At 42.6% G+C, this 24367-nt stretch overlaps 1 protein-coding gene and 2 pseudogenes across 1 annotated transcript; 2 read left to right on the top strand and 1 right to left on the bottom strand.

Moving 5' to 3' along the window:
- The first annotated feature begins 7020 nt into the window (after positions 1-7020).
- On the top strand, positions 7021-8115 carry Tdpoz1-ps11 (TD and POZ domain containing 1, pseudogene 11). Its single transcript, XM_087643781.1, has one exon. It carries the CDS (start codon positions 7021-7023, stop codon positions 8113-8115), a length of 1095 nt encoding a protein of 364 aa, XP_087499907.1.
- An 8781-nt stretch (positions 8116-16896) lies between these two features.
- LOC148006717 (uncharacterized) lies at positions 16897-19231 on the top strand (annotated as a pseudogene).
- Positions 19232-23321: 4090 nt separating this feature from the next.
- Nip7-ps1 (nucleolar pre-rRNA processing protein NIP7, pseudogene 1) lies at positions 23322-23927 on the bottom strand (annotated as a pseudogene).
- Positions 23928-24367: the final 440 nt, after the last annotated feature.

Raw genomic sequence — 24367 nt, forward strand, 5'->3', positions numbered from 1 at the left:
GAACTTTTGGGATCACTTAAATATACTATCATATCATCTGCAAATAGTGATATTTTGACCTCTTCTTTTCCGATCTGTATCCCTTTGATCTCCTTTTGTTGTCTGATTGCTCTGGCTAGAACTTCAAGAAGTATATTGAATAAGTAGGGAGAGAGTGGGCAGCCTTGTCTAGTCCCTGATTTTAGTGGGATTGCTTCAAGTTTCTCTCCATTTAGTTTAATGTGAGCAACTGGTTTGCTGTATATGGCTTTTACTATGTTTAGGTATGGGCCTTGAATTCCTATTCTTTCCAGGACTTTTATCATGAAGGGGTGTTGAATTTTGTCAAATGCTTTCTCAGCATCTAATGAAATGATCATGTGGTTCTGTTCTTTCAGTTTGTTTATATAATGGATCACGTTGATGGTTTTCCGTATATTAAACCATCCCTGCATGCCTGGGATGAAGCCTACTTGATCATGGTGGATGATTGTTTTGATGTGCTCTTGAATTCGGTTTGCCAGAATTTTATTGAGTATTTTTGCGTCGATATTCATAAGGGAAATTGGTCTGAAGTTCTCTTTCTTTGTTGTGTCTTTGTGTGGTTTAGGTATAAGAGTAATTGTAGATTCGTAGAAGGAATTCGGTAGGGCTCCATCTGTTTCAATTTTGTGGAATAGTTTGGATAATATTGGTATGAGGTCTTCTATGAAGGTTTGATAGAATTCTGCACTAAACCCATCTGGACCTGGGCTCTTTTTGGTTGGGAGACCTTTAATGACTGCTTCTATTTCCTTAGGAGTTATGGGGTTGTTTAACTGGTTTATCTGTTCCTGATTTAACTTTGATACCTGGTATCTGTCTAGGAAATTGTCCATTTCCTGAAGATTTTCAAATTTTGTTGAATATAGGTTTTTATAGTAAGATATGATGATTTTTTTAATTTCCTCTGAATCTGTAGTTATGTCTCCCTTTTCATTTCTGATTTTGTTAATTTGGACGCACTCTCTGTGTCCTCTCGTTAGTCTGGCTAAGGGTTTATCTATCTTGTTGATTTTCTCAAAGAACCAACTTTTGGTCCTGTTGATTCTTTCTATGGTCCTTTTTGTTTCTACTTGGTTGATTTCAGCTCTGAGTTTGATTATTTCCTGCCTTCTACTCCTCCTGGGTGTATTTGCTTCTTTTTGTTCTAGAGCTTTTAGGTGTGCTGTCAAGCTGCTGACATATGCTCTTTCCTGTTTCTTTCTGCAGGCACTCAGCGCTATGAGTTTTCCTCTTAGCACAGCTTTCATTGTGTCCCATATGTTTGAGTAGGTTGTATCTTCATTTTCATTAAATTCTAAAAAGTTTTTAATTTCTTTCTTTATTTCTTCCTTGACCAGGTTATCATTGAGTAGAGCATTGTTCAATTTCCACGTATATGTGGGCATTCTTCCCTTATTGTTATTGAAGACCAGTTTTAGGCCATGGTGGTCCGATAGCACGCATGGGATTATTTCTATCTTTCTGTACCTGTTGAGGCCCGTTTTTTGACCAATTATATGGTCAATTTTGGAGAAAGTACCATGAGGAGCTGAGAAGAAGGTATATCCTTTTGCTTTAGGATAGAATGTTCTATAAATATCCGTTAAGTCCATTTGGCTCATGACTTCTCTTAGTCTGTCGACATCACTGTTTAATTTCTGTTTCCATGATCTGTCCATTGATGAGAGTGGGGTGTTGAAATCTCCCACTATTATTGTGTGAGGTGCAATGTGTGTTTTGAGCTTTAGTAAGGTTTCTTTTACGTATGTAGGTGCCCTTGTATTTGGGGCATAGATATTTAGGATTGAGAGTTCATCTTGGTGGATTTTTCCTTTGATGAATATGAAGTGTCCTTCCTTATCTTTTTTGATGACTTTTAGTTGGAATTTGATTTTATTTGATATTAGAATGGCTACTCCAGCTTGCTTCTTCTGACCATTTGCTTGGAAAGTTGTTTTCCAGCCTTTCACTCTGAGGTAGTGTCTGTCTTTGTCTCTGAGGTGTGTTTCCTGTAGGCAGCAGAATGCAGGGTCCTCGTTGCGTATCCAGTTTGTTAATCTTTGTCTTTTTATTGGGGAGTTGAGGCCATTGATATTGAGAGATATTAAGGAATAGTGATTATTGTTTCCCTTTATATTCATATTTGGATGTGAGGTTATGTTTGTGTGCTTTCATTCTCTTTGTTTTGTTGCCAAGACGATTAGTTTCTTGCTTCTTCTAGGGTATAGCTTGCCTCCTTATGTTGGGCTTTACCATTTATTATCCTTTGTAGTGCTGGATTTGTAGAAAGATATTGTGTAAATTTGGTTTTGTCATGGAATATCTTGGTTTCTCCATCAATGTTAATTGAGAGTTTTGCTGGATACAGTAACCTGGGCTGGCATTTGTGTTCTCTTAGGGTCTGTATGACATCAGTCCAGGATCTTCTGGCCTTCATAGTTTCTGGCGAGAAGTCTGGTGTGATTCTGATAGGTCTCCCTTTATATGTTACTTGACCTTTTTCCCTTACTGCTTTTAATATTCTTTCTTTATTTTGTGCGTTTGGTGTTTTGACAATTATGTGACGGGAGGTGTTTCTTTTCTGGTCCAATCTATTTGGAGTTCTGTAGGCTTCTTGTATGCCTATGGGTATCTCTTTTTTTAGGTTAGGGAAGTTTTCTTCTATGATTTTGTTGAAGATATTTACTGGTCCTTTGAGCTGGGAGTCTTCACTCTCTTCTATACCTATTATCCTTAGGTTTGATCTTCTCATTGAGTCCTGGATTTCCTGTATGTTTTGGACCAGTAGCTTTTTCCGCTTTACATTATCTTTGACAGTTGAGTCAATGATTTCTATGGAATCTTCTGCTCCTGAGATTCTCTCTTCCATCTCTTGTATTCTGTTGGTGAAGCTTGTATCTACAGCTCCTTGTCTCTTCTTTTGGTTTTCTATATCCAGGGTTGTTTCCATGTGTTCTTTCTTGATTGCTTCTATTTCCATTTTTAATTCCTTCATCTGTTTGATTGTGTTTTCCTGGAATTCTTTCAGGGATTTTTGCCATTCCTCTCTGTAGGCTTCTACTTGTTTATTAATGATTTCCTGTGTTTCCCTAAGTGTGTTCATGTCTTTCTTGAAGTCCTCCAGCATCATGATCAAATATGATTTTGAAACTAGATCTTGCTTTTCTGGTGTGTTTGGATATTCCATGTTTGTTTTGGTGGGAGAATTGGGCTCCGATGATGGCATGCAGTCTTGGTTTCTGTTGCTTGGGTTCCTGCGCTTGCCTCTCGCCATCAGATTATCTCTAGTGTTACTTTGTTCTGCTATTTCTGACAGTGGCTAGACTGACCTATAAGCCTGTGTGTCAGGAGTGCTGTAGACCTGTTTTCCTCTCTTTCAGTCAGTTATGGGGACAGTGTGTTCTGCTTTCGGGCGTGTAGTTTTTCCTCTCTACAGGTCTTCAGCTGTTCCTGTGGGCCTGTGTCTTGAGTTCACCAGGCAGCTTTCTTGCAGCAGAAAATTTGGTCTTACCTGTGGTCCCGAGGCTCAGGTTCGCTCGTGGGGTGCTGCCCAGGGGCTCTCTGCAGCGGCAGCAACCAGGAAGACCTGTGCCGCCCCTTCCGGGAGCTTCAGTGCACCAGGGTTCCAGATGGTCTTTGGCTTTTTCCTCTGGCGTCCGAGATGTGTGTGCAGGGAGCAGTCTCCTCTGGTTTCCCAGGCTTGTCTGCCTCTCTGAAGGTTTAGCTCTCCCTCCCACGGGATTTGGGTGCAGAGAACTGTTTATCCGGTCTGTTTCTTTCAGGTTCAGGCGGTGTCTCAGGCGCAGAAGTCCTGCCGCTCCTGGGCCCTCCCCCACGGGAGCCCAGAGGCCTTATACAGTTTCCTCTTGGGCCAGGGATGTGGGCAGGGGTGAGCAGTGTTGGTGGTCTCTTCCGCTCTGCAGCCTCAGGAGTGCCCACCTGACCAGGCGGTTGGGTCTCTCTCTCACCGGGTCTGGGAGCAGACAGCTGCTTCGGGCCGGGATCCGCGGGTGTGGGCAATGGGAAACATTTTTAAGTAAGTATTGAAAAGAAAATTAAAGGACCTTGAATATTTGACAACCTTTTGAAGATAATTGATCATATAGTTTAGCATGAGTATATCTGAATATGTGTATCCGTTGTCCTGAAGCCTGTGATTCACACAAGCCTTCTGTTTTTGCTAAGAATCTGGTAGTCTTAACTAGTTAATATATGACTACTGAGGTAATAAGGTGGTAGATTACCTTGGCTAAGCGAGTAGAGGTATGTTTTCTAGTTGTAGTTAGCTTAGCTAGAAATGTACTCAGAAAGTTGAAAAACATGAATTTTATTCTAGATGTCATTAATTTACTACCTAGACAGTTTTCCCAGGTTCCTGTGGTCTCCATCAGAACTTGGTCAGAGTCAGTGTGGTCATTAGGCCCAGAAGTGGAGAAGATATTTCCTGTGGAGTAGGAACTTTGGAAAAAATGACTCATCTGGGTCTAGGCAATATGAGACATTTAACTGTCTTGTATCCTCAGTTTGACAACAGTGTAGGGTGATACCTGGCAGCAGCAAGGCAATGGGACACTGTTTCTCAGTGGTTATCATACCACAATCTAGGCAGTCTTGTCACTGTGTTTATTTCTTCTCAGAGACCTTTGTGGGTGGGAGTGGGGAAGTTGTAACTGCTATGAATGGGATACTCTGTCTTAATAACTTTAAACATGTAAGGTTACAGTTAGCAGATTTTTGAAAAGATTGATAGTGAATATCTGTTAAGCATATGAGTTATGTAATCATTAATGCTGTGATCTTTAAATTTTTACTACTGTAAATCTTTAAATTAATATTAAATAAAGATTTACTAGGTCAGGATAGAAATTAGAGATTCTAAGGCTGTTCTAATGTAAGGAAGCAGTGTTTAGGTAAGTGTCTATAGAAAATACGATAGATGGCCAGGGCCCTGTCATTAACTAAGATGGCACTGAAGCTACAACCAGTCATATGATCTGCCTTAGCTAAGATGGTGCTGAAACAATAGCATAGGAAAACCTTACCTGCCCACAACAAAGATGGCAGTCACTCAGTGAACTGCCCTCAATGAAGACGTTGCTGAAGCTACACCTCTGTATGAAGGAAAGTCACAGCTTTGTTTTATCTTGAATTTGGCAGAAATGGCTATGTATCAGCAAAAAAAAAAACATAAAAAGAGAAAAACACAAAGAGATAAATGGGCATGTTTTCTTTGAGGGACAAGTGGTCTTTCCTTTCCCTGTGGTCATTCATCCTCTATTGCTGAATGCAGAGCAGACTGTTTGACCTGTTCTTGGAGCAGCTCAGCTGTTCATGTCTGGTTTAGAGCTGCTAAAGATGTTCCAGTGTTTTTATAGTAAGAATACCAATTATTATCAGTATTTATTGTCATTTCTGAGGCTTTCTCCTTCTACCTGTCGACCTAGGCCTAGAGCTGGAAGCTTCTAAACTCTAAGTCTATTCTAGGCCTAGAAAAAACTTTAGACTCTCATACTTATAAGTGAATAAGTCACTCCTATTTAGGTTTTTCTGGGGTCTGGATGGGCAGTTTAAAACTCTTCTCCATTGTATCTGATTCAATCTGAATTATTTCAGTTTTTTCTGAGCTGCTCTTCTTTGCCTCATACTAACTTTCACCAACTATTATACTCTTCTGGCTCCTTTCTTGTTCTCTGAATCATTCTATCTTTCCCTGTGTCTTCATTCTCTGTCTTCAACCTGTTTCTGAAAAACTCTCCTGGAAAAACTGCCTCCCCTCTCACTTTTCTCTATGTACTGGTTTCTTTTTCTTCATTCTTTATTTAATTTTTTACATCTCAAATGTTACCCCATTCCAGTTTATCCTTGAGGAGTTCTTCACCACCCCCTTTCCCCATATAACAGACAGGAGCCTATCTGACAAAACTCATAGCAGGGCCTTTATTTTCTTTTCTAGCTCAGGCACCCCCACCCCTCCCACCACCCCAATCCACCACAGTCATGAAACATCATTTTGGTGGTGAAGGAGTACCAAATGTCTTCCTGTTTAGACTAACTGTGGACTTAAGTAACCTAAAAAGCTGGAGGGGATGCCTTTTAACAGTTTTTGGCTTAAGTTGAAGTAGATAGATCCAGTTCATCTATAGACTCTTCTTGTAGAAAAACACAACTTTAATCTGAGTCTTAAGTCTGGAAAACATACACCATTAATTCAAATCTTAAGTCTAGAAGACACACCATTAAATGGTCCTCACTTCTGTTGCAGGCCTATAAAAGTACATAGAAGACGGAAGCTGTGAGTCTGCGTGCTGGCTCTCATTTTACTAGCAAGCTCATTTCTTCACTGGCATCTGAACCTATTTCTGCAGGATTCTTTTCAATTCTGAAGAGGACCTGAGACTTCAAACTTGTGGAATAAGTAAGTATTGATATTAGACAACTTTGTATTAGTTTGACTTCTGCCTACAGATTTTTCTCATACATCCACTTTCTAGTTATAGAGAGAATTTTTTTCTTCATATTTAGTAGAGGACCCTGACTAGTACAACACAGTTGAAATGATAGTGTTTACACATTTCCAAACAGTTCCACAGTTGGATAGAATTGTCAAAACTAGTTACCATTGACGTAAGATTCAATAAACATACACAGAGATATACAGAACTATGGTAGGTTTGGGTGGGGGTGGTGGAGACTGAGAGAGACACAAACACAGAAATACAGAGACACAAAACACAAACAATGAGAGAGAGAGAGAGAGAGAGAGAGAGAGAGAGAGAGAGAGAGAGAGAGAGAGATTTAACAGTTATATTGGGTCTGTTTTATCTTTTGTAGAACAAATATGGAAACCTAAAGAACCTGCATAGATATAAGCGTTTCCAAGGATATAAAAAGGGGCAATTTAGCAGAAAATGAAAATGAAATCTAAAGGGTATCTATAATTGTATCTTACAGAGGAAAGAGGAAAGTATATTACTTTCTTTCAGATCAAATTTAACCTCCAAAGTACCTCCAGAAGACATGACAGGGGACCTGGAAGCCAAGATCTGTGGCTTCACACATATCAGTGTTCAGAATTTCTCCTATGAATGGACCATTAGCAACTTTTCATTTTGCATGGATGGAATTTGGAAAATTATTACAAGCCCAGTGTTCTCATTAGAGGCCAATGAAGAAGTACAATGGTGTTTGAGAATATACCCAAACGGTGTTAATGAAGAAAGCAAAGATTATCTGTCTGTTTCCCTGGGTTTGCTCAATTGTCCAAAGAGCCCAGTTTTGGCAAAGTTGCAGTTCTGGATCATAAATGCCCAAGGAGAGAAACATCAAATTACAAAGAACCCAAATGTTTTAAGGTTTCCTCCAAATGAACAATGGGGATTGAGAAAGTTTATCCTTCGAGATTTCCTCCTTTCCCATAGGCATTGGCTTCTCCCTGAAGAACAGCTCATTCTGTGTTGCAAGGTATCCATTGTAGGACCCTGCTTTAGCAGGCCTGGACAAAACATGACACCTGCAATCAAGGATCCAACACAGATGTTGGCGGATGATGTAGGAGAGCTGTGGGAAAATTCCCTCTTCACAGACTGCAGTCTGGTTGTAGGTGGTCAGGAATTCAGAGCTCACAAGGCCATTGTAGCAGCTCACTCTCCAGTTTTCAGAGCCATGTTTGAACATGAAATGCAGGAGCGCCTAACAAACTGCATTGAGATCCATGACATTCATCTGCAAGTCTTTAAGGAAATGATGGCTTTCATTTACACAGGGAAGGCACCACACCTCCACAGCCACTCAATGGCCACTGGTTTGTTGGCAGCTGCTGACATGTATGACCTGCAGGACTTGAAGGACATGTGTGAGGATTCCCTGTGCAGGAACCTCTCTGTGAAGAATGCTGTACCAACTCTCATCCTGGCTGACCTCCACAGTACAAAGCACCTGAAGACCAGGGCCATGGATTTCATTATACTTCATGCTTCTGAAGTCTCTGAGACCTTGGGCTGGAAGTCAATGGTGGAGTCACATCCCCACTTGGTGGAGGAAGCATTTCGAACCCTGGCTTCTATACAGTGTTTTTCCTTGGAGCCCTCACTCAAATGCCAAAAGATATTTTAGGACCTTGACAGTTGTGACCTACACCTGGCTACTAACAGCTACAACATTGTTTTTAACAAGGACTTCTGTTTAGATTACAGTTTTGCTGGAATGTTTACAGTGAATCTGGGGCAAGGTAGCATGGTGGCTATGGATTTCATACAGCTGTAATATTTCAAAATGGTGTGTAGGGAAAGGGCACCACTAGGGTCTTGGACATTCTAGCTGTCATCTATCCTGTTGATGTTGCTTTATTCTTGTTTGATGTCTTGGACCTGGAATTTATCTGGCCTGAAGTAGATCCTAACTGACTTTCTTTGGAGAAACTTTCTTTGTTTGCATTGGACTGAACAGAATAGGTGACCTAACTTACATGTATTAATGGACATGTAAAGTTTTCCACCTAATTTATGTGTATTATCTATCTGCAAATAAAAATTCTTTCAATTTTACTGTATTTATCCTCTTAATTGCCAGTTGCCTTATTGTTCTAATTAAGACTTCAGTTCTTGTATTGAGTCTACTTAAGAGAATGAGAAACCTTGACTTACTTTTCCTTTTGTACACTGGCTTTGAGATTCTCCCCATTTAAGTTGATTTTGATTTGGGATTCTGCTATATTACCATTATTATATTTAGCCATATCATCTGTGTGCCAATCTCTGGAGAAGTTTTATCATTAAGAGATCGTTTCTTAAAGACCATGTCCTGATCTAGTTTAATGATCATGTTTTTTGCTTTTTGTTTGTTTCCCTCTCTTTTCTTTCAGTTAGTTTATGTGGTCAATTGAATTTTATTGAATTTTGTATATTGAATCACTCTTACTCACCTTGAGACAAAGCCTACTTTGTTTTTGTAAATGATATTTTTAATGTGTTCTTGCAATTATTTAATGATTATGTTTGCATGAGTCCATAAGGGAAATTGATGTGTGTTTTAGATATCAGTGTAACTGTAGTCTCTTATAAAATAGAGTGGGAAATATTCCTTCTCTCTTTATTTTGTGAAATGATTTGAGGAGTATATGCCATAATGCCTCTTAGAATAGCAGGTGAAAATTATGGCCCTGGGCATTTTCTGATGGGAAGACTTTTAATGGCTGCTGCTATACTTTGATGACTTTGATTTGGTGCACAGATAGTGAGAATTGAAATTGCAGCTTAGGCGTTTTTCCTTTGATGAGTATTAGTGCCCTTACCTAATATGAGTTCAACACACATTCATGCCATACTGCCCAGAGGGATTGAATGTACTATGACCTTACTCCTCTAGACTTCTGAACACACAGATGTACAGGGGAGACAGTTTGTGTCCTATGTACCACTGACCAGTAATTACCTTTATAATTGGAAGTTGTAGACCCCCTCCCTCCATTTTCAAAAAGACCTTCATATCCCCTAGGTCTTTTAGATTCAATCATGTTGACTCATAAACTCACCTGGGATGACTGTCAACAACAGTTCCAGGTTATTTTCTCAACTGAAGAAAGTGAGAGAATTGTCAGAGAAATTTGGAAATTGGTTCTAGAGGAAAATGGTCTGCCCACACAAGTCCAGGCAAATATTGATACAGCGTTAACTTTGACCATACCCAATTGGGATTAAGGCTGTTGAAGGTAGGGAAAGTATATGTGTCTACTATCAGATTCTGTTGGAAGAGCCTTAGGGAAGTTTCAAATTGGCCTATAAATCTAACTACGGTAACCAGGTGTAATAATGAGAGCTCTACAGAATATTTAAAAAGAATTGTTTGAAGCCCATAAGATTTACATTCTCTCGGACCCAGAAATGAGAGAAAATTGTCAGCAGGGAGCTTGGTTTTTTTTCAACAAGCAGATCCTGATACCTGTCAGGATCTTCAGTACCTGGATTGTTTTGCTGGTAAGCAATATCCTATAACTTTATATAGGAAGAATGATATGACTGAGAGTCTTGTTGCTCAGCTCCATTCCATGCCCTCAGTAACTTAAAGGAGGAGGGGATAGCCAGATAATTTTGGGTGGGCACAGGGCACAAAATTCTGTCTTGACACAAGCACTGGCACCAATTTCAAGTAAAAAAATTGGGTACAAGGGAAGAGTCACCAAAATTTATCCAGGTCTAGCCAAAGAAAGATTGATTTTGTAATACGTCATATTCATTCATGGTTATTTCTGAATGCCCATACTCCCAGATGGAAAACATTTCTTCACCACAGAGGAGCAGAGATCCATTTTGACCCAGAGGGTGTGAAAATGCTGGATAATATGTTTCCATTTGTGATGGTTTGCATATGATTGGCCCAGGGATTGTCACTATTAGAAGGCATGGCCTTGTTGGAGTAAGTGTGTCATTGTGGGGTTGGGCATGCAGGACCTTCTCCTAGTTGCCTGAGGATGCTGAGTGTGTTCCTGGCTTCCTTTGGGTAAAGATGTAGAACTCAGCTCCTGCTGTACCATGCCTGCCTGAATATTGTGTCGCTGCCATGCTCCCTCATTGATGATAATGGAATGAACCTTGGAACTTGTAAGCCTGCTCCAAATAATTGTTGTCCTTTATAATGGTTACATTGGTCATGGTGTGTGTTTACAACAATATGAGCCTAACTAGGATACAAGTTGTTACCAGGAACCCGGTAGTGTAGTGATAGGCCTGACCAAGCTTTTGTTAAGGGGAATGTAGATTTGGAGACTTTGGATTTGGAAAGCCATATAATGTTTTAAATGAGACTTAATGGACCTTCCTAGTTGAAATGGGGAAGACTTTGTTACTGAGAGTAATTTGAATTGTGCAGACCTGGCCCAAGAGGTTTTAGAGGAGAAGAATTTCTGGATCTGCTATAAAGGCTGCTTTTGTGATATTTTGGTGAAGAATGTGGCCACTTTTTGCCCTTGTCTGAAGTGTCTGCCTGAGATTAAGGTGAAGAGTTTTAGATTAATTTCCTTGAAAAAGAAAGACTCAAAACAGCCTAGTGTAAGTTCTCTTGTACTAAAATCCACTCTTATGAAGAGTGTTTTAATGAAAAAAGGAATTTGAAATAGGAGGAAACAAATTATGTGATTCAAGTATTACAGGGACACCAGGAAGTGAAATGGAGCTGAATCCTGTGTTCAAGTATATTAAATTTAATTAAGGAAGTAATGACCTTGGGGCAAGATCCCACCCAGCTAAGTTAGCTCCAGGCAACTTCCTACAAACCTTTAATCCTAGGAGGCAAAGCCAAGCAGAGCTCTGATTTCAAGGCCAGAGTAGAACAGAGCAAATTCTAGGTGAGGTGAAGCTTAAATAAAGGTGTGGTGGTACACACCTTTAATCCCATGAGACTGGCACACAGATGTCTAAATTCATGGTCAATCTACAGAGCAATATCCAGGACAGCCAACTTTAGACAGTGAAGGATTTAGAAAAGAGGAAGCTATTGATAGTATAATAGAACAAGGTGGGCATGTTCCAGTTTCTGCAAGCAGGAGAACTCAGTAGTTTAGCCATATGTCTCTTGCTTTATATTTAAGAGGAGAAGAAGACAATTTATGCTGAAGAAATAGTTTCATAGTTTCATAGATATGAGAAACAAAGTTGTAAAAACAATGTTTTGAGAAATATATCTGGTGGTCAGGATGCCTATGACAAACTTGTGACCTTTCTGAGAGATACATCTGATGTCAGGATGCCAAGTGATATGATATAGTTTTGGTGATCAAGGTATTGATTCAAGAATGACTAGGCCTCACTGACCAAGACTAAGCTAATTAAGACAAAACGAAAACACCTGTTCTTGGAAAGACTCCCTGCCCCTCCCTGTGGTAAATTCAGAGAGAAACCACAAGATGTCATCCTGACCCTGCCTGACCACCCAGCTCACCTCCCCCACTAAGGGAAGTGCCAACCTAACGGTTCCCCATTGATTCACCAAGGTGAGGTGTAGGGCTGGATGTGGAAAATATCTAACTGAGGCAAGAACTGCCCTTTGAGCAGGCCAGCCAATACTTGACAAGATCCTTTGTCCTGTGTATGATCAGTGAGAATAAGCCAGCTAACCCTGTTGCTGAAGTGTGCCCTCTGTAATGAATAAAAGTTGCGTGACTTTTTGGTTCAGGGTTGCCTTGAAAGAGTAAAGATTTAAACTATCCCCCACTGACCCTGCTATGAGGACAAGTGCACCTCACAGCAAAGAATAACATAACATGTTTTGGGGATGTAGCCTGACTATAGCCACCACAAACCATCTGCCCTCGATGAGGCCTGACTCAACAGTCCTGAGAAAAACAAGAACTAGGGTCAGCTTGTCCCAGAAGCAGGGTGGCCTAGAGTTGAACTGAGCCCAAGTTAGATCATGTGTACCAATGTAAACCAACCAATAAAATTGCTTTTTGTGACTGTTGCCAACTGCCTATGTAATTTTCCCTATAAATACTTTCCCCTAATTGGGCTCGGGGTCGACTCCTTTGTCTCCGGTGTGAGATACGTGTCATCCCCAGAGCTCTGGTTCCTCAAATACACCTCTTGTTTATTACATCAAGATCGGTTTCTCGTGAGTTCTTGGAGGGTTGTGTTATCTCGAGATTTGAGTAGGGTCTTCCCCACCCCGGTGGACTTTCATTTGGGGGCTCGTCCAGGATCTCTCAAACACCCAGGACTCTGAAGACATTCTTGCAGGTAAGGGGGATCCCCAATTGTGTCTGAGTGTGCGCTCGCTGTCTGTCTTTCTCTGTTCTTGTTCTGGTTATTATCTGAAAAGTGCTTTGGTTTCAAAGTCACTTTCTGGAGCAGTAAAGCTCAGAAGCTGTGGCCGACAGATGTGTCCAGAGGACTGCAAGCTACAGCCCTAGGGGATGCTTCAGGGCAACAGGAGAGGGATACCTGGTAGTCTCCTATCAGGTAGAAGAGGATAGTGTGTTCCTCTTGGAAGAGAAACTTCTGAAAGATAAAAGTTTTAAAGTTGCCCCCCTAGACACAAAGTTTAGAGCAGAAAAAGAAATCAGGTTAGGCCCCAGAATTGTATGTTCCAAGAAGCCTCTCCTAGGGCTATAGAATGGATAATTACATTGGCCAGCTCAACAGCTTTCTCCCAGAAACTAGCTGACCATAAATCTTAGAGAACAATCTTGAAAAGCAGGAAATAACTTCTCCTAAGAACTAGCGGACCATGAAGTTAAACAATCTGAGAAGTAAGAGACAGCTTCTCCTAGGAAACAATCTTGGGAGACAGAGAGTTCTTCCTTGTGATTTTTCACTGTTATTCTATGACGCCATCCCTGCCCCCTCAGGTTGTGGTTTCTCCCTTTAAATACCTCTTCTCCTAGCCTCTCGGGGTCGAACTCTACTGCCCCTGTGTGGAATACGAGTCTCGACCCCAGTGCACTGGTTGCTATTGAAAAGCTCTCAGGGAGAACTTTCCCTCGGGATGGAGACCCTCTAACTCCAAAGACCAGACTGAGACACCACAGGATGCAATCAGCAAGAGGATTTGGTTTATTGTCGGGATACACAGGCACAGGCACCTGCGGGCGCTTCAGTCACTCGGGGGACTGGCGCGCCCCACAGAACCAAGGATGGGCTTTTATAGGATTTTGGGGAGCAGAAGCAAGCATACAGAAGCAGATGCATGGTTACAGGGATATAATTGGTGGATTCTAATATGGCAAGGGTTTAGCCCGGGGGCAAGTTTCCTAGCTACCTTCCTGAAACATAACGACTGACTCGGCCCCCCCAAGGGTTCAGCCTGGGGGCAAGTTTCCTAGCTACCTTTCTGGAACATAACGGCTGACTCGGTCCCCCACCAGGGTGTGGGACCTCTCCCGGGGCTTTTCTCATTGTCAGGTGCTCAACTGCAGTCGTCCTGTTGCCAGGCCTTCAACCAAACACATCTTGCTTGGCAGCCGCTGTGTACTCAGTGTTCTAACCTTTCTCTGAACCAGTCATCTTAAGTACAGCCTTGTAAAATGGCGTTACTGCTGCTAAGCTGGGGTCTTTCACTATCATGTGATTACAACAAGGACGGTCTTGTGTGAGTTCTTGGGGGGTTGGGTCATCCCGAGACTTGAGTGAGGGTCTCCCCACTCCGGGGGTCTTTCACTTCAAAGATCTCTTCTGTCTTAAACTGCCTTTGGCTGGTGCCTGCGGACGAGGCATGGCAGTTGTTGTCTGGATACTGTGGTCTCTTTGTGTTATCTGCTGTTTATCTATTTAGTGTTTCTTGTGATGATGGGACAGATGGTAATGACCCCCTTAAGCCTGACGTTAGATCAGTGGACTGAAGTTAGGGACAGAGCACATAATATGTCAATTGAAGTTAAGAAGGTAAAGTGGCAGACATTCTGCACCTCTGAGTGGCCGACTTTCGGTGTTGGCTGGCCCCCCAAGGGCTCTTTTGACCTGACTATGATTCTTGATGATAAAGCTATTATTTTTTTCAGGAAAAGTCAGGAGTGCACCGGGACTGGCAACCTTATATCTAGGTCTGGCAAAACCTGGTTCAAAATCCTCAGTACTCTCTGCTCCTCCTGAAAAGCTCTCAGGGAGAACTTTCCCTCGGGATGGAGACCCTCCAACTTTAATGACCAGACCGAGACACCACAGGATGCAATCAGCAAGAGGATTTGGTTTATTGTCGGGATACACAGGCACCTGTGGGCGCTTCAGTCACTCGGGGGACTGGCGTGCCCCACGGAACCAAGGATGGGCTTTTTATAGGATTCTGGGGAGCAGAAGCAAGCATACAGAAGCAGATGCATGGTTACAGGGATATAATTGGTGAATTCTAATGTGGCAAGGGTTCAGCCCGGGGGCAAGTTTCCTAGCTACCTTCCTGAAACATAGCCCGGGGGCAAGTTTCCTAGCTACCTTTCTGGAACATAATGACTGACTCAGCCCCCCAACAGGGTGTGGGACCTCTCAGGTGCTCAACCGAAGTCGTCCTGTTGCCAGGCCTTCAACCAAACACATCTTGCTTGGCAGCTGCTGTGTACTCAGTGTTCTAACCTTTCCCTGAACCAGTCATCTTAAGTACAGCCTTGCAAAATGACGTTACTGCTGCTAAGCTGGGGTCTTTCACTCCTAAGATCTATCCTGAGATTGAGGAGCCTCCTGAATGGGCAGCTCATCCCTTGTATCCCCCATTTCCTCCCCAGCAGCCTCTAATCTCTGCTCCACAGGAGGAAGAGGAAGCAGGGAGTGGATGTCCAGTTACAGGTACCTGAAGCCACAGGCCTTGGAGCCCCACAGAGCCTGACTCCACAATAGCCATGCCTTTGCAAACTTATGGTATACCCAGCCTCCTGAATCCTCCGCCCCTGTGGAGGCAAACACTTCTGCTCTGGACCAGGGGACATGAATTTGGCGAGCACTCACCCCTGACTCCTCTACTGGCCAGATTCTTGTTTTTCCCTTGCAGGATTATAGACCTCCCCCAGGTCCAGGAAAGGGAATGCAGCCCTGTCAGTATTGGGCTTTCTCCTCCTCTGATCTTTATAACTGGAAACTTAATCACGGAACTATTTCTTTTGTTCATCAAAGAGTTTTACTTGGTCCTCTTGGTGCTTAATTTAGAATTTAAAAATAATTTGCTTGAGAAAAATTGTTTTCTGCCAGGGAGTTTTATCTTTCTCTCTTGAGCCTCCTCCCCAAGGAGAGGTGCCCCTCCCTTTGCTCCCCTTGACCAGTCTACTTGCTGTTAACCCTTGTGTATGAAGGACTCCAGGTTAGCGAGTGACCCTGTCTGAAGTGGGTATTAACAAAACCTGAAAGCTTTAACTTGGATCCTGAAGAAAAATTCTCCCTGTTGCTTAAACATTCACAGCTCCTAAGGAAGGGACAGCACAGAGTAGGGAAGTGTGGGGCTAGGGGTGGCAGGTGCACAGGCAAGCAAGCTGCAGGCTGTGCATGGGCAGGAGCCTGAGTCATTGGGAAAGAGTTTCAAGGTGAAGGGGCCACCATCCAGGGCTATGCTTTGACAGCAAGAAGAGAGTTCATTAAGAGAACTTCCTTTGAGAGAGCCTGCCTCTCTCCCCTTATGCCCTATTCCTATTGCAAGAGGAGAGTCTGTCTCCAACAATAAATCACCTTCCCTGTTAAGTCATCATTGACATGGAGAGTGCTGAGGGGATCCTATCCCCTCAGCAGCCAGTTCTTGCCCCTGTGGTCAAAATGCCCTGGGTTGGGGGGCAGGGAAGCCCCTAAAATAGTTTCAAAAAGAATCTACAACAAGCTGTGAAGAACTTTGTTTTGCCAGTCAAAACTTAGAATTCAGGCTTTGGCTGTGGCCAAGGTCAGGATTAATGTTTTCTTTTCCATGGGCCTTTAACCCAGTGAGACAGTTTGGTAAAGGGCTGTTACTGAGGTTCTGAAAGTCCCAGGTGAACAGGTTACAATTCTTATGTCAGCCACTTGGCATCTAATACCCAGGTCCTAACCATCTCTTCATCCTTTTGTTATTAGTTCTTACTAGAAGCCTAATGTCATTTGGAGGCTGCTTATTTTGAGAGGCAAAGCCACCAAGAAGACACTGAAGATACTCCTTGAGGGAAAATCTAAGTCCTGAGAGACAGTCGGTAACAGATCAGTTGCCTCTCTGCTCGCCTTTCTGTTTCACAGGCAAAAAGTTTGTGCTTATTTTTACAATGGCCTTTTTGTCCCAAAATGGCATCCTGGTTTAGCTGTGTGACTAAATGCTATTTGTCCTCTTCAGTGGACCTCTATTCTCTAGATTCTCTTCTTGATTTGTCACCATCCCACTTTGAGATGCTGGTTAGTAACTGTTACAGATCTTCTTTACCACCGAGGAAAGACAGAATCCTACTAAGGGCCAGAAAAAAATGTTTCAGATATGGATGGACAACCTTTACTCCTGACTGTTGATTTCAATACCCCTGAAGGTAGGGAGTGCTCCAAGGGTAGGTCTCTGAGGGGCTGGAAAATGTCCCACCAATCTGGCTAAGGTAAGAAAAAGATATAAAGAAAAAGTTACAGAAACTTGAGGGGTTAAGATAAGTTGCTGAGAGAGTTAGTGTAAGTTGCAGAGAAAGTAAGGTTGAAGTGTGGTTCAGGGCCTGTGCACATAAGTAGACAGCATCTAGTAGCTGTAGAGGAAGATGCAGAAGATATCATAACAGAGAGACTGAGGAAGAGAAAGAGGAAAGAAGGTAAAAAGAGCAGGAAGCTAGGGAAGAAAAGAGACAAAGAGAAGAGGAAGTTAGAGAGCTAAAGAGAGATAAAAGACAGGAGAGGAACATATACTGGCCACAGTAGTTATGGAACCTTGGAAGACATTAGCTGGCAACAGAAGACAATTCCTGGCCAAAGATCAGTGTGCCTAATACAAAGAAAAAGGACACTGGGTCAAGGACTGCCCCAGGAAGAACAAGAGGGGCCTCTCCAGTGGCCCCAAAGGCCTAGAGTGCTGACTATGTGCAAAGATAGAAGGGAAGTCCGCCCAGTTGTTTTGTGAATATGGGAGCCCAACACTCTGTGCTTCTATGACCAAATAGGCTAGTGTCCAGCAAAAGACCTTGAGTACAGGGGACTACTGGCAACAAACAATACTCATGGACTACCTGAAGAACAGTGGACCTTGGCATGGGCCGGGTATCCCACTTATTCCTTGTGATTCCAGACTGCCCCTATGAGTCTGAACCAGGCAACCCTGCTCCCACACCCTGAACTAGACCACCCTTCATGACTGTTAGCAGGTGCTCACTAAAGCACAGGGGTGGCATCAAGATCTGACTGAACAGCCACCAGAGGGGGTAGATGATATCTGGTCCATAGATGGGAGCAGCTTCTTAGAGAAGGAAAAAGATGGGCTGAGGCAGCAGTGGTAGATAGAAACAGAATCATATGGGCCCCACCAGAAGGCCCCTCTACTCTGAGGGTAGAGCTTGCTCCCCTCACCAAAGCTCTTGAGCTGAGAAAGAGACTTAACATCTATGTGGACAGCAGGTATGGGCTATGTTATAGCCAATCAGCAGAGGGGCCTACTGATATCTGAGGGCAAGAAAAAAAGAGATCCTGGCTATGTTAAGGGTCCTCCATGACCCAGCCAGGCTGAGGAAGAGACTCTGGTATGACTCAACGGGAAAATATATCCTGCTACAAAAGCAGGCAGAGGCCATGATAAGACAAATGCATCAATGGACTCACTTAGGGGTAAGCAAACTCATCCAGATGTTTTCAAAAACTAATTATTATGTCACAGCTGTTAAGTATCTTGTGGAACAGATAGTGCACTGATGTATACCATGCCAAAAGGTAACTGTTTTCAGGAAAGTTGACTCTGGAAGGAGGCTCCATGGGGAACAGCCTGGATCCTACTGAGAAGTGGACTTCACAGAGATAAAAACCAGGAAAATATGGTTACAAATGTCTCCTAGTGTTTATAGATACCTTTTCAGGAATAGGTAGAAGCTTTCCCCACCAAGCAAGAGATGGCCTCAGTAGTCATCAAGAAGATACTGGAAGAAATATTCCCCCTGTTTGGAGTGCCCAAGGTAATTGGGTCAGACAGTGGCCCTGCCTTCATTGCCAAGGTAAGCCAGGGTTTGGCCAGGTGTTTAGAGGTCGATTAAAAAATTATATTACATCTACAGACCTCAAAGTACAGGACAGGTAGGGAGAATTAATAAAATTCTAAAAGAGGCCCTGACCAAATTGACCATGGAGACTGGCACAGACTGGGTGACCCTCCTTCCCTCTTGCTCTCTTCAGAGCAAGAAATGCCCCTTCCAGATTCAGCCTTACCCTTGCCCCTGAAGAGACTACAGAGTTCTGGACAGGTAAAAAAGATAAATGGAACTCTAAAAGAGACCCTAAGAAAATTGGCCTTAGAGACTGGTAGGGGGAGATTGGACTGTTATCCTTCCTTTTGTTCTGTTCCGAGTACGGAACACTCCTCACCCTTTTGACCTAACATGTTATGAGATTATGTATGAGACCCCCCATTATTAAATTGTGCAGGGGGCCCCCTACGCTGAGGTTTTTCCTAAAACCCGGTTTGCTCATTTAAAGGCTTTAGAAAGAGTCCAAAGTGGAATTTGGAGCCAAGAGAAGGACGCCTAAAAGATAGAAGTCCAGGGCACCTCACCAGTTCCCAGCGGGAGATGGAGTCCTTGTCCAGCAACACCAGGCTGAGAATTTATAACCTCATTGGAAAGGACCCTTTCTAGTACTGTTAACCACTCCCACTGTTGTTAGGTCGATGGGATTGCTGCATGGGTCCACGACTCCCATTTGAAGAATGCTCCAGATATTCCCCGAAATGAATGGAAGTTAGAAAAGACTGCTAATCCTCTCAAGCTTCATCTCGGTTGTAAGCGCTTATAATCCCCATATCCCTCAGAAACTGATTTGGCAAATTTCCTCCCAGGCCTGGGAGGTATTATGGTCCATCTCCAAGGTGGCCCCACCATACACGTGGTTGCCCACTCTCACTCCTGACTTTTGTAAGTTGGTAGCTGGACTGGACACCTGGGACATTCCTGACACCCATCGTCAGAGTATGCCATTAGAAATCCCAAAGAGATTTTCACCTGGGAGCAAGTTCAGATGCGCAAGTCCAGAAGCAAGGTGCCAATTGTAGAGACTGGGGTTTTTGGTTTGCCCCCGAGATGGCCGAGACTGGGCTACCATCCGATGTCGTGGGGGCTTAGAAAGATTATACTGTTCTGCTTGGGGATGTCAGAGTAATTTCCATGCTCCTAGGACCCTTAGTTATTCTCTTGTTACTTTTGACATTTGGACCCTGTATTTTTAATAAGTTAATAGCCTTTATTAGAGAAAGAGTTGGTGCAGTGCAGATTTTAATGCTTCGCCAAAAATATAATGACTAGAAGACCTTAGGGGAAAAATTGAAGAAGGCCCTGAGTTCTAAGATTAGAACTAGTCACAAGCAGAAGTGGGGAATGAAAGAATAAAGTTTTAAACTATGCCCCACTGACCCTGCTGTGAGGACAAGAGCACCTCACAGCAAAGAATAATATAACATGTTTTGGGGATGTAGCCTGACTATAGACACCACCACAAACCATCTGCCCTCGATGAGGCCTGACTGAACAGTCCTGAGAAAAACAAGAACTAGGGTTACCTTGCCCCAGAAGCAGGGTGGCCTAGAGTTGAACAGACCCCAGTTAGATCATGTGTGCCAACCTAAACCAACCAATGAAATTGCTTTGTGTGACTGTTGCCAACTGCCTATGTAATTTTCCCTATAAATACTTTCCCCTAATTGGGCTCAGGGTTGACTCCTCTGTCTAATGTGTGAGATACATGTCATCCCCAGAGCTCTGGTTCCTCAAATACACCTCTTGTTTATTACATCAAGACAGGTTTCTCTTGAGTTCTTGGGGGTTTGTGTCATCTCAAGATTTGAGAGGGGGTCTTCCCCACGCTGGTGGTCTTTTAGCCTCTCCCGTGTGGAAGAGCAACCCCACATATGTGAATTGAAAACCTTATACCCTCAGGCTATTGCATCAGTCACTATGTCAATCTGTGCTCTGTGGGTGGTACTCCTGAGGTAAGGCCACCATGGGGTCTTACAACATTATAGTGCGTTGGCCCGGAAGCACACTCCCCCAGACCACAACTGGCGAAGAGATCAGACATAAGCTCAAGCAAATCTGTACTCTGTGGTTTGCACTCCTGTGTTAAGGGCATTTTGGGGTCTTACAAAACAACAAGAGTACAAATTGTTCCCTTTCCAGTCACATTTCTAAGCCTTTCTTTACCTTCAGAGGATCCTTGAAAAATTCCTTGAGGTTTGGGCAAAAAAAAATCTCAGTAGGTCTTGCCCATCATAGGACCTCAGTTCTAGTCCAGTTTAAGGCTGAGGCTACCACACTCTGAATCAGGAAATACCCAATGTCCTGAGAAGCTAGAACAGGAATTCACATGTCAACGCTGAATTGGAGATATGTCAGTAGTCCACATAAGACCTGCTACTGGAGCTAAGCCAGCTGGGTAAGCAAGTGTTTGCTAAGAAAGCCCATTTCTGTCAGCTTGACGTCACTTTTTTTCTCCATGTTTATTAACTTGAGTATTTCTTATTTACATTTCGATTGTTATTCCCCTTTCCGAATTCCAGGCCAAGATCCCCCTAACCCTTACCCCTCCCCTTCTATATGAGTGTTCCCCTCCCCATCTTCCCCCCATTACTGCCCTCCCCCCAACAATCACGTTCACTGGGGGTTCAGTCTTGGCAGGACCAAGGGCTTCCCCTTAAACTGGTGTTCTTACTAGGCTATTCATTGCTACCTATGAGGTTGGAGCCCAGAGTCAGCCCATATATAGTCTTTGGGTAGTGGCTTAGTCCCTGGAAGCTCTGGTTGGTTGGCATTGTTGTTCATATGGGGTCTTGAGCACCTTCAAGCTCTTCTAGTCCTTTCTCTGATTCCTTCAACAGGGGTCCCGTTCTCAGTTCAGTGATTTGCTGCTGGCATTTGCCTACATATTTGCTGTATTCTGACTTTGTCTCTCAGGAGAGATCTACATCCGGTTCCTATCAGCCTGCACTTCTTTGCTTCATTCATTTTATCGAGTTTGGTGACTGGATACTTTATGTATTTACATTTTCAATGTTATCACCTTTCCCCTCTGTACTATACCTCCTCCCCCTTCATCCTTCTATGAGAATGTGCCCATTCCCACCCACTTACTCAAATTCAACACCCTGGGTAATCAAGCCTTCACAGGATGAAGGGATTTTTCCTCTCATTGAAGCTGGACAATGCCATACTCTTCCACATATGTGGCTGGAGTCATGGGTCCCTCTATATGTATTCTTTGTTTGGTGGTTTAGTCACTGGGACATCTGGTGGCATTTGTTTGATTGATACTCTTGTTCTTCCTATGGTATTGCAAACCCCTTCAGCTCCTTCAGTCTTTTCTCTAACTTCTCCATTGATGTTCCTGTGTTTAGTCCAATGGTTAGCTGCAAGCACCCTCATCTGTATCAGTAGGGCTCTGGTAGAGCCTCTCAGGAGACACCCATATCTGGCTGCTCTCAGAAAGCAGTTTTTGGCATCAGCAATAGTGACTGGGCTTGGTAGAAGCATATGGGATGGATCATCAGGTGGGGCAGTCTCTGGATGACCTTTCCTTAGGTCTCTGCTTCACTATTTGTCTCTGTACTTCCTCCTATGAGTGTTTTTTTCTCCTTTTTAGAAGGAATGAAGCATTCAAATTTTGGTTTTCCTTCTTCTTGGCCTTCATTCTTCTACATACAGCCATCCAGGAAATTTTGATAGACATTACATTGAATCTCTTTATTACTTGTGGTAGGATATCTTTTATTTTACTATGTTAATCCAACTGATTCATGAACATAACATAACTTTTTGTCATCTGACACAATCAATTTGTTCAAAGACTTGAATTTTTATCATAGAATGCTGAATTGCAAAGCCAGCTTGAATTTCATGATCATATTTTGATGCAATTTAGTCTAGCAGCTTTAAATGCTTGAGATAAAATTGAAGGGTCCAGAGAGAGGTCTGTGTCACATACTATAATTATACAGGGTTCAAAGGAAGTCTTCCCTGAATTTTTGCAAAGATTGACTTCAGCAATAATAGAATAATATCAGATTCAGAAGTCAAAAGAAGACTAATTGAATCTTTGGCTTTTGAAAATTGAAATTCAGATTGAAGAGGGTAATTAGACATTTAAAGGCAAGATCAGCACCAATAGATGAATAGATTAGAGATACAGCTTATATTGGATCTCATATTTAGAGTGATAATAAGATAGAACTAATTTCTAAAGGTATTAAGAAAAATCAAAATGGCAGATATTTTTTAAACCATTAAAATTTATTAAACTTCATATGTAAAACCACAGGCATGGCACATTATCCTTAAAGTCCACTGTGCTATTATCATCCTGGAAAAGTGGTATCACAGGTAACAGTAAGATTACCCCTGTCCTCACTGAAGTATCTGAGAAACTGTCACTCAGAACAAGTCTCCTGATTCAAACAAACATGATGAAGATACAAAATAGAAACACTCTATTTGTTCACACAAACACTCACAGGTTCTGCTCTGCGTGTTTTAGATTTTTGACAAAAATCTCACTAGGTAGCCCAAGATAGCCTTGAACTTGCCAAGTAGCCTGAGCTGGCCTTCCCCTTGTTATCCACCTGGATTTGACTCTAGAGTTCCAGAAACCCTATTTTTGAGCCATTTCTGTTGATAAGAATCCAAGCTGCATATCTCAGTGTTATCCTGATTTAACATGAAGGCTAGCACATAGGAAACAAAGCTAAGTCCTCTCACACAGCAAAATGATCTTGGGATGACTATTGTAAATCAATGTCTCTTCTTGGCATACATACTCTCCAATATCTGCTTGATGGAACATGACCACTACAATGGGGTCCACTCTTCTGCACTCTTGGGTAGACTTCACTGCTATCCTAAAACCCAAAGGAATGTCTGCCATGGAATAAATCACTACTCCCTGGTACTGAGATGTGTATTCAGTGATTCGACTCAGACAGGATTTCACACCGGGTTTCCATACAAGAAGGAATGCTTTGCTCCAGGCTTTATCCATACTTAGCATAGGGTGCAAGGTAATCCAATATTGTAACGTGCAACCAGAATGTGTGGGTCTTAGGAAACTTTCCAAAACATGTCCGCAGGGACACTAGCTTATTCTGGATATGTTGGAATCCAGTTTAGGGTTCATCTCACTCACATAATACACTTGGTCTTTGTGGAGCTGGAAACAGTAGGTGCCGTCCAGTCTGTCCAGGAGGAGTTGTAGATTCTCTCCAATGTATTTTGCAATCTTCTCAAACAGAACCCGGGCCTCTTTTTCAGTCAAAGGCCTCTTTTTCCCTAGCTTGGCTCCCGGGATCTTCATGCCTAATGGGAGATATTCTAATTGTGGTAAGGAAGGACATTTGAAAATGAATTATAGGCAAGACATGACTAGAAACAATTTTTTTAACCTAGAAAGAATAAAAAGAGAAAACTTCAGCCTTCTGGAAAATGCAAAAAGTTTGTCAAAGTCTGACACTGGCCTGCTGAATGCAGATAACCAGGGATAGGCAAGGTTACCCTTTAACATCAGAAAAGGAGTCCTCTTGTAGGCCCTGATATCAAATTTGATTTAATCATTCTGTGCCCGTAAACGTGGTTTGTTGGACGGGCCTGAGTTAGCTAGAATAGAATAAGACCCTGATTTAACTTGTTTCAGATTAGTTTCTTTCTGTGTTTTAGGAGATTACAAACATTTCCCTGGCACTACACTCCAACACTATGGACTATGATCAAATACTCTTTGGTTTTTGATTTGACAGG

The sequence above is a fragment of the Rattus norvegicus genome, chromosome 2 (genome assembly GCF_021556685.1).
Source record: "Rattus norvegicus strain SHRSP/BbbUtx chromosome 2, alternate assembly SHRSP_T2T, whole genome shotgun sequence".
In the NCBI taxonomy this organism is placed as follows: Eukaryota; Metazoa; Chordata; class Mammalia; order Rodentia; family Muridae; genus Rattus; species Rattus norvegicus.

Coding starts and splice junctions, on each gene's coding strand:
- Tdpoz1-ps11 (XM_087643781.1), top strand. CDS start 7,021: ATGACAGGGGACCTGGAAGCCAAGATCTGTGGCTTCACACATATCAGT.